Source organism: Phragmites australis, chromosome 14 (genome assembly GCF_958298935.1).
Source record: "Phragmites australis chromosome 14, lpPhrAust1.1, whole genome shotgun sequence".
NCBI lineage: Eukaryota > Viridiplantae > Streptophyta > Magnoliopsida > Poales > Poaceae > Phragmites > Phragmites australis.
In genome coordinates, this window is record NC_084934.1 from 26,899,613 (window position 1) to 26,916,223 (window position 16,611).

Consider the following 16,611-nt stretch of genomic DNA (forward strand, 5'->3'; position numbering starts at 1 on the left):
TGCAAACCTTCGACTTTGCTCTTAGTTGTCCCTTTTTATTACTAGTGATCATAAGTTCAATTTCGTAAGTTTTCTTAATCACGTGTCAATTAGTTTTTAAAACCGCCTATTCACCCCCCTCTAGTCGGTATCCTTGATCCTACAGTGTTGAGGTCGATGCCCCGGGAAGAAGAGGCGGGACTGTAGTCCGTCGTTGCTCCCGGGAGGCTTCTGCCGCTACGGACGCAGAAGATCCAATTGCGGCGACGGATTTCCGGAGTTGGTTCTGCCATCGCAGTAAAGGGAGCCGCGTCGGCCATTGGAGGAGACAGTGGAGTATACTCCGGGGAGTACAACCACACACGCTCCTCCGAATCTTCCTCCTCCTCCTCGGACGTCACCGTCGAAGTGCTGTTGAAGAAAGGTGCAGCGCCGCTGCGTGCTGCCATCGTGGGTGGAGGGCCAGCGGGGACAGTGCTAGAGCCCTTGGAGGACTATGGTGGTGGCCACGACGGCGAGGACCACGTGTACGAGCGCGGCGACGGCGACGAGCACATGGTTGGCCGAGCGGCGAGATGTGCCGGAGAACTGCCGCCTCCAAATTCATCAGGCATCGAAGAACTTCTCCAGTGGTGGATGAAGGTGAAGCCATCTTCTTTCTTTACCTTTTGTGCTGGGAGAGACCTTCGAGTCCTCTGGTTGTTGTGATGGTGGTAGCTGATGGTCCTTTGCTTCTATGATTTATGTGAATGCTGAGTGGTTTGAGGCTATGTGCTGATAACGTGTTCTAAGTAGTCTTTTTGAGAATCAGAAAGTCACTATTGATTGATGAGATTACACATATATATATACATGTTTAAGGGATAAGGGATAAGTACATGTCCATTTGGGTGGCAGTTCCACCTGAATGGGTGTTCCATTGGTATAACTGCTAATGACTAATTGATCACATGTTTAACCCAAAAGGATGTCTGTTCATAATAGAACCGGCGAGTAGCCCTTCTTAGTGTGTTAATGGCCATGTACTTGTTCATTTGATGGAATTTGCTTGTTTGTAGCCCTTTTGTTTGACGGCGCCTTAGTGGGAGTTAAGGGTTTGTTTTGTTCGCGTCTAAGTTTGCTATACTAAGATTAGTTATGTCATATATTTTTATATAAATGTTTGATTGACTGTTATAACCGTAACAAGTCTCACTTGTGGCTAAGAATTTTTTAATCATATTTTTTTGCGGCAAATCATACTTGACTGTACGGCAAACTTAGACGCGAAGGACCTGAATGTGCTTGCATTGCCACAAACTTGCAGCTAATTTCCGCATTCAATTCCAAAGTCCAAAAACCAGCCCAACAAAAACTTACAGGCCCAATAGGAATGTAAAATCTACAAGCTAAGAAAAGGAAAATCACGCAAAAAAAAAGTAAGAAAAGGAAACAGGATAAAACGGGCAGTACTCCGGTCTCGTGGGCCGCGGGGCCCACCAGCACGGACACGTTCCAGCCTCTCCAATCCACTTAACCCGCGTTCCCACCCCTCGCGTCCGCTCCTCTCCCTCCTCCTCCTGCTGCAGCTGCTGCTGCTCTCTCTCTCTCTCGTTTTAAACCCCCCTCCGCTTGAAGAGAAGACCCAAAAAAAAATGCCAGAATAAAACGGCAGCAAATCTTCGTCTGCAGCGCTCGAATCACCGCTCCAAATGGACCCGCAGTACAACCCCCGGACGGTGGAGGAGGTGTTCCGGGACTTCAAGGGCCGCCGCGCCGGCATAATCCGCGCGCTCACCACAGGTAGGCGATTGATTCGTTCAAACACTGAATTTTATGGCCAAAGATGTGAAGTTTCAAATTTTCTGCTGTCCCTGGAGCCGTGGAGGGTTTTGTCGGGTTCTTGGATGGTTCGGTGATTGGTTTTCGCTGGTTCTTGCTGCAGATGTGGAGGATTTCTTCCAGCAATGCGACCCGGGTGAGTGAATTCTTGCTTGTATTTGCGTTGTAACTTTTTATTGCTTTGTTTTTCCAGGTTTTGTTGTTCTGTGCTCCAGAATTTTTTGCACGCAATGCATTTTTCAGTTAGGGATGAGTGTTCTGTCATAGTTCTGGTCAATACTTTTTCGGTTTTACATCTAGGTAGATGCTAAACTGAGTGTTACTGTGTGTGCTCTAGAAATGCTTTACTCTGAATCCAAAGATTACAGAACACTAGTATGCAGTGTGCACCCGTGTAGGAGCAGGAATATAGTATGAGTGCTACCTGATGCTCTCAGAATTTGAAGTACAAGGACTTAATTTTAGGATTTAATAATAAGTGTCCTACTGACTCTGAGGTTAGGGTGGGAAGTGGGAACTGTAGAAGGTCTCAGCAGCAGCATGACCAGAGATGGACGGTTCAGATTAATCCAAAGTCCACTGATTGCTCAAACCTTTCTTAAGCTCCTCTCATTAGGACTCTTAAAGCTGAATCTTCTACCTTTTTGTATGTGCTGCTATGGTACAGCACTGTCCTTGTACCTGTTTGAGTTTGGGTTGTTGAGTTCAGCTCACTTCAACATTAGTGGGTCCTGCTTGGTAGGTGAGGTGTGATTCTTCTTTTTTCTTGTTTGGAGCCTCTAGGGTACAAGCTGTAGTATTTGGCGTATACCCAAACACACATCATACCCTACACATGCACACACCCTAAGACACATGCTAGACCTACATCCTATACACACACGCTTGCTGAAGAGATTCACGAAGCCTCTGGCTCCACAAGCGACGGACACGTCGTGCTCCCATTGTGGTCCACAGGCGCTCGAGGCTGTCCGGAAGAAATCTATTTACAAGCCCCGGTGCGAGGCCGGGAGTCAAACTCCCGACCGGTCGTTCGCCCACCAGCGAAACAATCAACGCGCTACAAGCGCATTCGCGGGGTGTGATTCTTCTGGCCTAACTATGATTCTGTAATTCTTTTGACTTGGAAGGGTGGGTTACATGCCTGCAGTAATAATCGGAGCTCTATCTCCTGCTTTGTGTGTGGAACAGAGGCCGGTGGCAGTTTGAGTTCTGACCCCATGGTTGTCACTGAACTTGGCTACCCATGGGTACAATTCTACTGTTGCATAGGCCATAGAGCAAAGGGCAGTGCTGTTGGGATCCACAAGATGATGGTGTAGTTTAATCATAAGATGACTTAGTGATGGGGAACTAGCTTACATTCCCCATAGATTTAAAGTATCGTGTTGTTGATTACATGGGGCCTTTTGTCGATCATTCTCTTTGCCTCTTCTTCCATGACATTACAGCCTCACAAATGTTCTGAACACTTTACTGTCACTAACTCACTATTGAATGTGGAGGAGACCAGGGAGAGCGTTGCCATGAAGATCCTTAATTGTTCTAAATTCTCATGAAGATCCTCAATCATCATTTGTCAGTTCTCAAGTCGTTTTTTGTGTGAATTATATCATTGTTTGGTGAATCAGATTGAATCACATGCCGTTACCCTACTGTCTAAAGCCTATGAGTTGTCTGGTGGAAGCATAGTGAACGTTGGACCTTTTGGTAGGAATTATGATCTTCTGAACAAGCGTCTTTTTTCCCTAGAAAATGATTTTCCAATTAGAATAGAACTGCACCAAGGGTCAGCTTTGAGCCCTTATCTTTTTGCTTTGGTGATGGATGAGGTCACAAGGGATATACAAGGTGATATCCCATGGTGTATGCTCTTTGCAGACGATGTGGTGCTAGTCGACGATAGTCGGACGGGGGTAAATGGAAAGTTGGAGCTGTGAAGACAGACCTTGGAGTCGAAGGGTTTTAGGCTTAGTAGAACTAAAACTGAGTACATGATGTGCGATTTTAGTACTACTAGGCACGAGGAGGATGAGGTTTGCCTTGACGGGCAGGTGATACCTCAGAAGGATACCTTTCAATATTTGGGGTCGATGCTGCAGAAGGATGGTGAAATCGATGAAGATGTGAGCCATCGAATCAAAGTCGGATGGATGAAGTGGCGCCAAGCTTCCGGCGTCCTCTGCGACAAGAGAGTACCACAGAAGCTAAAAGGCAGGTTCTATAGGACGGCAATTAGACCAGCGATGTTGTATGGCGCAGAATGTTGGCCAACTAAAAGGCGACATGTCCAACGGTTGAGTGTAGCGGAGATGCGCATGCTGAGATGGATGTGTGGCCACACAAGAAAGGATCGGATACGTGATAGAGTTGGTGTAGCACCAATTGAAGAGAAGCTTGTCCAACATCGTTTGAGATGGTTTGGACATATACAACGCAGGCCCTCAGAAGCGCCTGTACATAGCGGAAGAATAAAGCGTGCGGATAATGTCAAGAGAGGTCGAGGTAGACCAAACTTGACATGGGAGGAGTCTGTAAAGAGGGATCTGAAAGACTGGAATATCACCAAAGAACTAGCCATGGACAGGGGTGCGTGGAAGTTAGCTATCCAAGTGCCAGAGCCATGACTAGACTTGCAAGATCTTATGGGTTTCATCTCTAGTCTACCCCAACTTGTTTGGGACTGAAAGGCTTTGTTATTGTTGTTGTTGTTGCTGCTGTATATGTATACCTTGGAGGGAGTGATGGAGAGAAACTCATCGATCATTTGAAACAAAAAGAAGAAGGGTGTGTTGTATATTTTAGAGTAAAAATGAAGGGGCCTTTTGCTAGTTTCCCACTGATGGTTTGTGCAATTAACGCCAAAAGTCATTAGGCATGTGTAGTGTGTTAATTACAAGGGAAATTCCACCATATGGTGATATAGGGATTGATCCACAAATTACCAACATAACGCGAAGTCACCGTTTCCCTAGTGGACTGTGGACTGATTGTTTGACAATTTGATCATTACTGATATGCTATCCTTTTCGTCCTAAGCCATAACTCCCGTCAACGCACTAGCTTGATTTATTGATCCTTCATATAGTATATTAGAATGTGGCTTAACATTCGTAGTCTGCTCATATATCTTGTAGCGTTCTAGCTGTTGAATTATTGTAGTTTTTATATAGCTCATTGTTGAATCTTTATATGATAACCTGCATCTGTTGTTAGGGAGATGATGACCTTGCATTTGATGTTTATTTGTTAGGGAGATGTGAAGTGATCATATTTTAGCATTGCCGAGTTAATTCATGTTCACATTCTGAGCATTTTCATCCTCTTCTTTTCAACAGAGCATCTACTGAACATGTCATCATAACTATAGCAGATATATTTGTCTAGCCTGGCATAATTATGTTTTCTCTTCTTCAGAAAAGGAAAACTTGTGCCTCTATGGGTTTCCCAATGAGAATTGGGAAGTAAATTTGCCTGCAGAGGAGGTGCCACCTGAGCTCCCAGAGCCTGCATTGGGCATCAACTTTGCACGAGACGGAATGCAGGACAAAGATTGGTTGTCCATGGTTGCTGTACACAGTGATGCATGGTTACTTTCTGTTGCATTTTACTTTGGTGCTCGATTTGGTTTTGATAAAAATGACAGGTTACTTTCCATTCCATCTTTCTGGAATCTATACTGCAGTTTCTTTATCTTCTTTTACTTCTTGCCTTTCTCTTCTATCTGTGTTCCCACTTTATATATAGCTTTCCTACAGACATGTAATGCTTAATATGTACACTGTTGGACCCAATTTCGGCAGGTGATAGATCTGGAAAAGATAGTTTAAATTATAACTACTGCTTAAGCATAGGATAGTGTAACATCTGTTGGGAATTATTTGGCTTACTGAAGAATGACATGGTCAAACTGCATGGAACAAAAGTTAATCAAACCTGGACAGGAATTTGTGAAGCAATTCGAAAATTGGCTTGAAAAAATGTAAGACTTGACAGTGGCAGTATGAAACAATTCCTATCCTTTTGCAATGTTAGGCCATGCTTTGCTAGGGCTAGGGTTATCGAGAGAGACAACTGATTCGCTTTGCCTTCATTGACTCGAAATTGAAATTAATGTTTTTTGGTTAGTAACTTTCAGTAGGACTTATGGTAATGTTCTTGGGGGGAGTTGTTCTGGTATTAAGGAAATGCCGAACATGATTTTATGGTTAGCATTAATGTCATATCTTCACAAGGACCTGTTGCTATTACGCAGGAAGCGCCTGTTTGGTATGATCAATGAACTTCCCACGACTTTAGAAGTTGTTAGTGGGAAGAGTAAAACCAAGGCACCAAGCAATAATTACCACAACAATAACAAATCCAAGTCCAACAACAAAACGGTACTGCTCATTCTCTGGATATACATGTACCATTGTTCTGTCTTAAGTTCAACTGATCTTGAAATCCATCCAATATTTACCCATAAAGTGCAGCAGTGACATATGTTTCTTTTTCGGTATATTTGATTCATTTGTTCATATCTTTCATCAAATCAATCCATTTATTACCTGTTTGATCCAGTGTATAAATCTCTTGAACTGTACTGAACTCTTTGTTGCCACTATGTAAGTGTTGCTCATATTAGCAGTCAAAATTCTGCACCTTGTCCAGAACTGCATACATTTTTATACAGAGAAAATATCCTGCTTAAATGTGCTTACATCACGTATGAATGGCTCAATCTGCACCACCCCCTGTTCTGAAAAATGCAGAAATCATCCGAGCCAAAGGTGAAGCAGCCAAAGCCGCCGCCCCAGGTGAAGGAAGAAGACCCCGCCCCCGCTGATGAAGGCTCGGCCGAGGAGGAAGACGGCAGCTGTGGCGGCAGCGAGGGGGAGCACGGAGAGACCCTCTGCGGCGCGTGCGGGGAGAGCTACGGCCCCGACGAGTTCTGGATCTGCTGCGACATCTGCGAGAAGTGGTTCCACGGCAAGTGCGTCAAGATCACGGCCGCCAAGGCCGAGCACATCAAGCAGTACAAATGCCCGTCCTGCAGCGGCGGCGGCGGCGGCGGCAACAGCAAGCGAGCCCGCCTGTCCTAAGGTGGCCGGCGTGCTGGTTGGCAAAGCTGTTGCTGTAGTTGCAATGGCTGTGACTGTAAACTTGTCGAAAGTAGTTGAGCCATTTTGGCTAGGCTGCTTGTAAACAATGTAACTCTACTTGGCGTGAAGAGGTTTCGTGTTTAGCTGGATTTTCACAAGGAATTCATTTGGCATTTGCTCTGTTCATTTGGTGCTGGCTACCGTTCTCTGTTCCTGTGCAGAGGCCACTATGCTGCTCGCATGAATTTCTCTGTTCCTAAACCCTACAACCACGTACGTCCCTTTATAGTGGATCTAAATATAGCTCGTTTTGCGAGCGTCATTTTATGATTTGAAGGTTGTTGCAACCTGATTAGGGTTGTCAACGGAGAACTCCCCGTTGGAAAATGGTTCTCCATCTTTTTTTGAACGAGGGAAAATTTCATATCTCTCCTCACACCTGTGGGGACTATTTTCTTCTTATCTTCGTCCACACGTGGAGAATGATGACTTAACGGGAATCATCTCTGCTAACAAGTAGAATGCACGGCTGCATACAGCAGTTCTACAACCGAGTAAGAGGCGGCTCAATGACCCAAGATATGTGTAGTGTCTCGAGTCCACACATGCAGCAATCTAATTGGTCCATTCTTCTCAAGGTTTGGTGTTGGACCAAGATAATTACATACCTCGTTATCATTCTCTAGCGGTCTCACCCCAACAAATCGCGGTCTTACCCCACCAAACAAACAAAATAGCAAGTCCACACGATGCTAAATTTTAATAGATAAGCCTAGGACAGGTCCCCAGGGACGAAGAATGCTTTCTCATACATATCCCAATTAGACCTGACAGATTATTTTTCTACCATTTAAATCCCCATAGAAGGCAAAATCTCCAATCCCTATCTCCTAACAGGTAAATTCGCCGCGAATCAGGGATCGACCCCCATTAACATCCGTAAACCTGATAACACTACCTTAGACCACGGGGCCTGTTAGGATTTTCATACCAACGAGTTTCCATAATAACCAGAACCTTCATAGAAACAGAAAATTACATTAGAAGTTTGGAAAAGGTGATAGCTACACAAGGTAGTGATAGACCGGGCGTAGTCTACTAACGTCGTTGCAGATTTCCCAAATGTTCTGGAATACATACATGAAGTAACGAATGCCAACACTTTCCTTTGCCAAAACTGCATACATTATAGATTTTACAAATTGCGGTATTCTGTTTGTCACCCTCCAGCCTCCAGCAAAACTGCATATTTGCAAAAGACTATTTTTCCTGCAGAAATCACCCACGCAGCAGCATCAGCTTAAAAAACAAGCCCTGCAGGTAACGCCGAACTTCTCTGATTAAGTTGACAAATCTTCAGAAAATAGCGCTCCAGAAAGTGGCTATTGGAATCAATTCTACCGAACTCATCATACATTGTTTGCACACTGGACAAGTCGGGCGCCATTGTCTTGGTTCAGTAGTGAAACATCTTTGACCATAGGCTAGCCTTCGTTTTGCCCCACATCAGAAATAATGCAACCGGCAAGGTAATCTAAACGGACATACGGGCTTCATTGGCATAAACAAAATCCAAAGACAACAGTCTATCACAAAGGGTGTCTGGCACAATCAATATAATGCAGAGTTGTATATGGAGGGCAGCTTAACGCATTCCATGAAACGAGAATGCAAATGAAACGCCATCCTCCACGTGGTCAATTTTGCAGGATCGCTCGGCAACAATGCACAGATAACAGCATATGCTGCCGATACAAATATCCTGCGCCAACCAGACAAACACCAGACCATAATAACATCCGATGATAGCACAGAAACCAATCAATCTACCACAAAAATAGGGACAGGCACCATATACCAACAATGCAAGAATCTATATGCGTTCCAACAGGAAACATAACGAAACCTTTAACATTAATATACGAGTGCCAAATACAACAGAAATTTTAACTCGAAAAAGAAGGCAGAGAAAATATGTGAAAAATGATTGTTGAGAAAACCATAAGCCATCAGGCCTAACTCAACTGGCCATTTTTCTCAAATTGATGTAGCACGAAACAAGTTCAGGTGGCAAGTATCACAATGATTAGTTCTATGCCGTTCACACTCATCCTGCACATGGCATTCATACGAATAAAAAGCACATGTAACAATTGTATTCATGTACAATTCACCAATCAATCTATCAGATCAGTTTCCTAACTCGCTACATGCATAAAGTTTAGCAGTAGAAACAGTACCACATGCAAATGCTTTACAAGCTTAGCCAGACTAGAGATCACCAAGATTCTGACATTGGTGTCGCACTAGAATACATGTGCATTTCAGGTCACATGAGAGGAAAATGATTGTTGGAGAAAGCAGATAAGCTTAACCCAACTGCCCACTTTCCTCAGGTTGATATGGCAGGAAACACTTTCGGCAAAAAATGCAATGAAGGAGCATAAAGCCGATACACACTATCCTGCAGAGCAGCAAGTGGTTCAAAACTGAAGAACAAACTATGTGCAATACAAATGAAAAGAACGTGCCAGTTGAAGCTATTCCTGCAGATTGTAGTGTAAAATGGAAGCATGCAACCATGCAAATGCTATGGATAGCTATACAGAGATTAAAGAAAACTATTGTCACAACATCATGGAAACAGATAGTCATGGCATAAATACACAGTTTCCTAACTCGCTACATGCATAAAGTTTAGCAGTAGAAACAGTACCACATGCAAATGCTTTACAAGCTTAGCCAGACTAGAGATCACCAAGATTCTGACATTGGTGTCGCACTAGAATACATGTGCATTTCAGGTCACATGAGAGGAAAATGATGGCAGGAGTCACTTTCGGCAAAAGACGCATAAAAATTGCGTAAAGCCGATACACACTATCCTGCAGGGCAACATGAGACTAACAAATGAAGACCTTATATATGTGCAGGAGAAAAAAATGTTCATCCTGACCACAATCCTACATGAGCTATTGATCATAATGTTAAGCCATTCCTGCAGCCACAAATTGTAGTGTAAAAATGAAAGCATGCAACCATGCAAATTCTATGGATAACTATACAGAGATTAAAGAAAACTATTGTCACAACATCATGGAAACAAATAATGATGGCATGAAAATACACAAAAATGTTTCGGATAATGAGAGGAAAATGATTGTTGGAGAAAGCAGATAAACTTAACCCAACTGCCCACTTTCCTCAGGTTGATATGGCAGGAAACACTTTCGGCAAAAGACACATAAAAATTGCGTAAAGCCGATACACACTATCCTGCAGGGCAACATGAGACTAACAAATGAAGACCTTATATATGTGCAAGAGAAAAAAAAAATGTTCATCCTGGCCACAATCCTACATGAGCTATTGATCATAATGTTAAGCCATTCCTGCAGCCACAAATTGTAGTGTAAAAATGAAAGCTTGCAACCATTCAAATTCTTTGGATAACTATACAGAGATTAAAGAAAACTATTGTCACAACATCATGGAAACAAATAATGATGGCATGAAAATACACAAAAATGTTTCGAATAATGAGAGGAAAATGATTGTTGGAGAAAGCAGATAAACTTAACCCAACTGCCCACTTTCCTCAGGTTGATATGGCAGGAAACACTTTCGGCAAAATACGCATAAAAATTGCATAGAGCCAATACACACTATCCTGCAGGGCAACACGGGACAAACAAATGAAGGCCTTATACATGTGCAAGAGAAAAAAATATTCATGTTGACCACAATCCTACATGAGCTATTGATCATAATGTTGAAGCCATTCCTGCAGCCACAAATTGTAGCGTAAAAATGAAAGCATGCAACCATGCAAATTCTATGGATAGCTATACAGAGATTAAAGAAAACTATAGCCACGTCATCATGGAAACAAATAATGATGGCATGAAAATACACAAAAATGTTTCGGATAATGAGAGGAAAATGATTGTTGGAGAAAGCAGATAAACTTAACCCAACTGCCCACTTTCCTCAGGTTGATATGGCAGGAAACACTTTCGGCAAAATACGCATAAAAATTGCGTAAAGCCAATACACACTATCCTGCAGGGCAACATGAGACTAACAAATAAAGACCTTATATGTGCATGAGAAAAAATATTCATGCTGACCACAATCCTACATGAGCTATTGCTCATAATGTTGAAGCCATTCCAGCAGCCACAGATTGTAGTATAAAAATGGAAGCATGCAACCATGCAAATGCTATGGATAGCTATACAGAGATTAAAGAAAACTATTGTCACAACATCATGGAAACAGATAATGATGGCATAAAAATACACAAATATGTTTCGGGTAGTGAGAGGAAAATGATTGTTGGAGAAAGCAGATAAGCTTAACCCAACTGCCCACTTTCCTCAGGTTGATATGACAGGAGTCACTTTCAGCAAAAGACGCATAAAAATGCGTAAAGCCAATACACACTATCCTGCAGGGCAACAAGGGACTAACAAATGAAGGCCTTATACATGTGCAAAAGAAAAAATATTCATGTAACAGGCATACTGTGGTTTGCTCATCATCACCTATAGAAATGTGATGACTTGCCTAGAAGACATGTCAAGTGAATCACAATATATCATATTAAGCACCAAAAAAGAAACAAATCCAGTACCATAGTGAGGAAAGAAAAAATTATATTGATTGCCACTGTTTGCAACTTTAAAAAGTAAAGCTCTTTTTACTTGTGAGAATGTTAATAATAAAAAAATACACAGATGCAAAAACTGGATCACAAGCATCGGTTCACCTAAACTTGGATACTTCAAGCAATTGGGATTTCTGCTGCAAGAGGCCTCAAGAAGCAATTGGGATTTCTGCTGCAAGAGGCCTCAAGAGTTCGTCCTCGTCTTTAGCAGGGTGAATTGTAACAAGATCAGGTAATGGCATGGTTGGCCCTTGCTTGCCCTTTGGATCCCAGTCAAGCATAATCTTAACCTTGATACCCAGCACACCCTGAAGGCACGTCAAACTAGAACTTCAGTGCCAGAAACAAGCTAAAGATTCAAAGACAACTTATGATTCACATAATATCAACGAGTAATCAAACCTGTCTCAGAAGAACATGCCTCACAGCTGAGTCAATATAAAGGTTGACAGGATGACCAGAAGAAATCATGTACCCATCCTTGAACTTCATGGATTTAGCGCGTTGGGCCCTGAGCTTGCCGCTTACAATAACCTAGAAAAACAAAAGGATCATTGAAGGGATTGTACGTGTATTTGAGATCTAATGAAAACTACACATACTATTAAGGTTTCCAGCAGGACTCCTACCTCGCAGCCCTTAGCACCGCTCTCCATGACAAACCTGAGAACACCATAACAAGCCCTGGCAAACGAACGAACTGATTTAGTCAGATGAAAAGAATAGATGCAAATGGGAAACAAAAGGTGCACAAAGAGAGCATACTAACAAGAATCAAAGCCAGCTAAGTATCAATTAGCCAATCGAAACAAAAAAAAACCAAAGAAATTTAAATACAAGTAATGTGGCCAACCAGAAACACATCATAAGCCTATCACCAAAGCTTTTCAAAAGAGATTCTAGTTGGCACAGGTGATATAGTCGTCTTCCGACACAAAGTTGGCACAGAGTGACCTATTTGCTTTATAGACGACATGACACAAAGCAGGACTAAAATCATAACATACACAAACGCATTAGTTCATAAGTATACACGATCATATCCCTCCAACGCTGAAGCAACAGATTAGTAATAAATCCATCCAAAGCTGATAAAATGCAACAGAGGGCGGTGGTCAATTTCGTCAGCATTCGAACACAGGTCTGGCACAGCAATGAGCCAAGCCTGCTGTGAAAGTGACTGGAACTATATAGCATTACAACGATGTATGGACAATCGACATAACAGTACTATGTCAAAAGTAAGAATATAACCTTCGGACGGCGAGCCCACCGAGGAGCTTGTAGCGAAGGGACTCGGCCTGAGCAATGGCGCAGAGGCCGCGGTTGTTCACTTTCTCGGCGTAGAGCTCCACGCCGCCCTCTGGGAAGTTGAAGCGCTTTTGCACCACCGAAGTCAGCTCCCGGATCCTCCGTCCCTTCTCGCCTAGATGAAATCGAAACCTCAGATTCAGCATCCAAACTAGAAACCGAGCAAACTTGTACCTATCGGATCCGAATGGGGGAGCAGAGACGCACGTACCGAGGACGTTCTGGGTGCGGGTGGCGCGGATGATGATCTCGGTGCGCATTGGGGTGACGCGGACCTCGACGCCGGAGTAGCCGTCCTCCGCGAGCTCGCGGGTCAGCATCTCGTTTAGCTCCGCGAAGAACACCCCATCCGCCACGAACTGCGAGCGAGCGAGCGAACAAACGACACATCAGAAATAAAATCCTTGGGTCAGGCAAGCCGAGCTCGGGATCTAGATGTGAGGGCTCAGGCCCGCACCTTCCGCTTCTTGCTGGTCTGCGCGTGAGTCGCCATTGGGGAAAGGACGGGGGAGAGTCCGGCGGCGCGGTGAGAGCGGCGGCGGCGGCGGAGGAGGAGGAGGATAAAAACCCTAGATTTGGATGTGAAACGTTGGGAACGAGTGGCAATATATAGAGAGGTAGCACGATCGGACGGCTAGGGTTTGTTACTTTGTTTGAAAGTTTTGTACTTATGCCCCTGGCTTCCTTCCAATTTTGTTCTGAAGGGGCTCAGGACAGTGCGAACTGTTAAGGCATAGCGAAAATTTTTTTTTTGGAAGACAACATAGCAAAAGTTTTCTATCACTGACAATGACCACCCAAATAATGAATAAGATAGAGTGCAAATTAGTGAATCTAAGGATATACACGGATGCTCTTTAGTTTAACTAATAATACTAAAATTTTAAAAAATTAATGTAATTGAATAAACTAAAAAAAATCGGTAGGTATTTTTATGATAATTAATTTATACCCTTAACATAAGGTTGTTCTCGAAACAAACAAGTAAACAAGTTTGATGTGCATATACTGTTTTTCAGGGATTTTGGGTGAATATGCATTCCAAACGGGTTATAAGAAGGCCACACTGCACTCGGCAATCGGAGCTCGTGGACAATATTGAGGTTGCGTTTCATAGGCAGCTAGTGGCCAGACTTTTCTAATGGAGTTGTGTGTGTCTCAAATGTATTTTCTTATGGAATACGATAAAAATATATAAGAAATAAATCTACAGTAATAAGGAGTAATGCAAGTTTTAACTTTTTTTAATGAACTAGAGGTAGTTTGGTATCTAGTTGTATCCCTATCATTCGAAAAAAAAAAGTTGTATCCCTATCATATGCTTATCATATCGCTGAAGGCCATGCTAACGAGCCCAACTACACGCATGAAGATGGAACCATCGTAAAAAAACCGACAAATTGCAATTTGTAATTAACATCATCTTAGAGCATGTACAGTTAGGTGCTTAGAGGATGTGCTTATAGAAAAACAAGTTTTTTTTCTAACTGTAGTAGCACAAGTGTTTAGACAAAAGGTAAAATTCTTACTTAAACACCGCTTCTTATATTAGTGTTAACAAGATGCTTAGTTATATTTAAGCATATGTAGTTTTGTTTGTATTGAAAATTATAATTTTTAAGTGCATGTAGTTTTTATCTGTACTGAAAATTATAATTTTTATGTGATATTTAACACTCTCCTTCTTTAAGCATCCAGTATTATTTATGTCTTTAGAAAGACGCCAACATTGAAATCACATTAGTTCTCACGCGCTCTCGCAAGGAATAAGGTATGATGCTCACGAAAAAAGGATAAAGTGGTGATAAAACAACATTTTCCGTTTCTCAAACGGAATATGTGTTAGATTCAAAGCGAATATCGTATGGTTGGACTCGGCGAAACCATCCAATTTCTCAAACTAAAAAATCATTTCCTGCTACTGGTGATAAACTGAACTGATGACCCACCCCTGTTCAGAAGACAATGATATCACGAATCCAGCAAAATAATAACACTGGGCAAGCAGTGCAAATCGAAAGGCAGGTTGAACTATACAAAGGTGCTCAAGCTTGCACATGAATAAGGTTAGGAACTCACGATACAACATGTCTACCAGTTTGAATTAACACTACCAATTTCATTACTAAACCAGTATTATCTCTACTACTTAAAAAATACAAAGTATTTTTCGAATCAAACAGGACGTCTTGTCCACGTCCTGACAGGTGGTCCCTCCTCCACCTCTCTCGCTGCCTCCACCTCCACCTCCTCCGACCCTAGACTCCTCGCATCTCTCACCCCCCGCTCTCCACCCACCCTCGCTTCCTCATCCTCCTCCTCGCCCACATCCGGCGTCTCGAGATGGGCCACCTATGACCCCCTCAGCGACAGCCTCGCGTTCGCTACAGCGATCCCTTCCGCCTACGCCTTGGTCTCTGACTCCGAGACCCTTGCCACTGCTCCGCTCCGCCTCGCCCCACGACACCAGCGGCCACTCGCGTGCCCGACATGGCAACCGCCGCTGCCCACCATCCCCTTCCTGTCAGCCCACACCGGCTTGCCCTAGCGTATCATAGCAGCTTTCAGCCCACCGGTGATTCATCTAGCCTCCCATGCGACGAAGATGCCTACCCGGTTCCAGACAGTCGTGGAACCATCGGTGGTGATGGAGAGGATGGAGAGGGTGGCCGGGTTCACCACATGCATGGCGTTCAACCTCTCCGGCAACTTCGATCTCTCCCTCTCCATGGACCAAGATGGTGACTTTTTCTTCTACTAAGTAAAAATCAACGCTAAATTGATGTTCTAAATGTCTCAACACTAAATTGATGCTCTGAATGATGTGAACAAAGTGACTGTAATTAGGGAACATAACTCATCAATCAACCAGAATTAATCGAATACTCAAAGAGCTAATGGGATGGTTCGCGGATTTCAGTGTACTAAGAGCTCAACAACAGTTTTATTTAGATTTCTATACTCAGCTATGTAGATCATGATTCAGGAACCGCTGAAACAAGTCATAAAACACTTCTTATGCTTTAATGTGTATGTTCTCATAAGTCTCATCTTGTGCCAGCCCGATAGCCATTCGCCATTCGGCACAAAGGGTCTGTATTGCCCAAGCAAGAGTAGCAGTCTGAAAATCAAGGAACTCGTAAAGTTTTTGAATTGTCATAAAGTTAGCTAACGAAAAGGGTACTACCTAAGCTAAAACATTCTGAAAATCACTAATAACGTTAGTACAGCTCGATGGCGCCAACACAGAAACTCGAGATAAGTACGACACAGTAAAGGACATTACAAATCAACAAAATGTTGCAGTTACCCTATAGAATCCCACCAGTTACCAATGACATAAGATGCCGATCAGGCGACCAACATAAACCTAGTATGCTGACAACCTAGCACATCACTGTTCAGTTTCTATAACACGTGACGAAGATTATGCAATACCGATGCATAAAACCTTAGAAACTAAAATATCTCACGACTTAGCAGTGCTTAATTAACACGAGCGCAAAACAAAACTAGTATCGAATTAAGTGTACTTATTGTGGAGCCTCTTGTCCACGTACCTAAGATTCACCAAAGCAAAAACTCTGATTAAAATCACAATAAAGCAGAGAAAAACCAGCAAAACAAATCTAGATTCGGAGGCTGCCCCGATCGGATCATGGCGACTCCCCAACGGAAGATCTAGAAGCTTCTCCGTTCAGCCACAGACAACAGTGGCTGAGGATGCCGCATTCCCTTCGGCAGTGG

General features: G+C 43.1%; 2 protein-coding genes and 6 non-coding genes across 9 annotated transcripts; 1 reads left to right on the forward strand and 7 right to left on the reverse strand.

Moving 5' to 3' along the window:
- The first annotated feature begins 1,544 nt into the window (after positions 1 to 1,544).
- On the forward strand, positions 1,545 to 7,070 carry LOC133891193 (PHD finger protein ALFIN-LIKE 9-like). Its single transcript, XM_062331912.1, has 5 exons — positions 1,545 to 1,761; positions 1,904 to 1,936; positions 5,218 to 5,446; positions 6,056 to 6,182; positions 6,555 to 7,070. The coding sequence occupies exons 1-5, from the start codon at positions 1,671 to 1,673 to the stop codon at positions 6,882 to 6,884; spliced, it is 810 nt and encodes a 269-aa protein (XP_062187896.1). The 5' UTR covers positions 1,545 to 1,670; the 3' UTR covers positions 6,885 to 7,070.
- Positions 7,071 to 8,854: 1,784 nt separating this feature from the next.
- Positions 8,855 to 9,003, reverse strand: LOC133891853 (small nucleolar RNA snoR135). Its single transcript, XR_009904308.1, has one exon. It is a non-coding gene; the product is annotated as a small nucleolar RNA snoR135 (small nucleolar RNA).
- A 212-nt stretch (positions 9,004 to 9,215) lies between these two features.
- LOC133891850 (small nucleolar RNA snoR135) lies at positions 9,216 to 9,355 on the reverse strand. The gene has a single exon (XR_009904305.1). It is a non-coding gene; the product is annotated as a small nucleolar RNA snoR135 (small nucleolar RNA).
- Positions 9,356 to 10,027: 672 nt separating this feature from the next.
- Positions 10,028 to 10,167, reverse strand: LOC133891851 (small nucleolar RNA snoR135). The gene has a single exon (XR_009904306.1). It is a non-coding gene; the product is annotated as a small nucleolar RNA snoR135 (small nucleolar RNA).
- Positions 10,168 to 10,421: 254 nt separating this feature from the next.
- Positions 10,422 to 10,561, reverse strand: LOC133891848 (small nucleolar RNA snoR135). The gene has a single exon (XR_009904303.1). It is a non-coding gene; the product is annotated as a small nucleolar RNA snoR135 (small nucleolar RNA).
- Positions 10,562 to 10,813: 252 nt separating this feature from the next.
- LOC133891849 (small nucleolar RNA snoR135) lies at positions 10,814 to 10,953 on the reverse strand. Its single transcript, XR_009904304.1, has one exon. It is a non-coding gene; the product is annotated as a small nucleolar RNA snoR135 (small nucleolar RNA).
- A 249-nt stretch (positions 10,954 to 11,202) lies between these two features.
- Positions 11,203 to 11,341, reverse strand: LOC133891852 (small nucleolar RNA snoR135). The gene has a single exon (XR_009904307.1). It is a non-coding gene; the product is annotated as a small nucleolar RNA snoR135 (small nucleolar RNA).
- A 184-nt stretch (positions 11,342 to 11,525) lies between these two features.
- Positions 11,526 to 14,169, reverse strand: LOC133891194 (small ribosomal subunit protein uS3y-like). Of its 2 annotated transcripts, XM_062331914.1 has the most exons (7): positions 13,322 to 14,169; positions 13,076 to 13,223; positions 12,808 to 12,979; positions 12,183 to 12,237; positions 11,956 to 12,087; positions 11,735 to 11,861; positions 11,526 to 11,699 (listed from the first exon to the last, which is right to left on the reverse strand). In XM_062331914.1, the coding sequence occupies exons 1-7, from the start codon at positions 13,355 to 13,357 to the stop codon at positions 11,671 to 11,673; spliced, it is 699 nt and encodes a 232-aa protein (XP_062187898.1). In that variant the 5' UTR covers positions 13,358 to 14,169; the 3' UTR covers positions 11,526 to 11,670. The 2 variants fall into 2 exon arrangements, with proteins under 2 accessions (XP_062187898.1, XP_062187897.1); XM_062331913.1 differs by having other exon boundaries at positions 11,655 to 11,861.
- Positions 14,170 to 16,611: the final 2,442 nt, after the last annotated feature.

Coding starts and splice junctions, on each gene's coding strand:
- LOC133891194 (XM_062331913.1), bottom strand. CDS start 13,357: ATGGCGACTCACGCGCAGACCAGCAAGAAGCGGAAG. Junction 13,224..13,321: donor AGACCAGCAAGAAGCGGAAG/GTGCGGGCCTGA, acceptor GCTCGCTCGCAG/TTCGTGGCGGATGGGGTGTT. Junction 12,980..13,075: donor CCGCACCCAGAACGTCCTCG/GTACGTGCGTCT, acceptor GATTTCATCTAG/GCGAGAAGGGACGGAGGATC.
- LOC133891193 (XM_062331912.1), top strand. CDS start 1,671: ATGGACCCGCAGTACAACCCCCGGACGGTGGAGGAGGTGTTCCGGGAC. Junction 1,762..1,903: donor AATCCGCGCGCTCACCACAG/GTAGGCGATTGA, acceptor TTCTTGCTGCAG/ATGTGGAGGATTTCTTCCAG. Junction 1,937..5,217: donor CTTCCAGCAATGCGACCCGG/GTGAGTGAATTC, acceptor TCTCTTCTTCAG/AAAAGGAAAACTTGTGCCTC.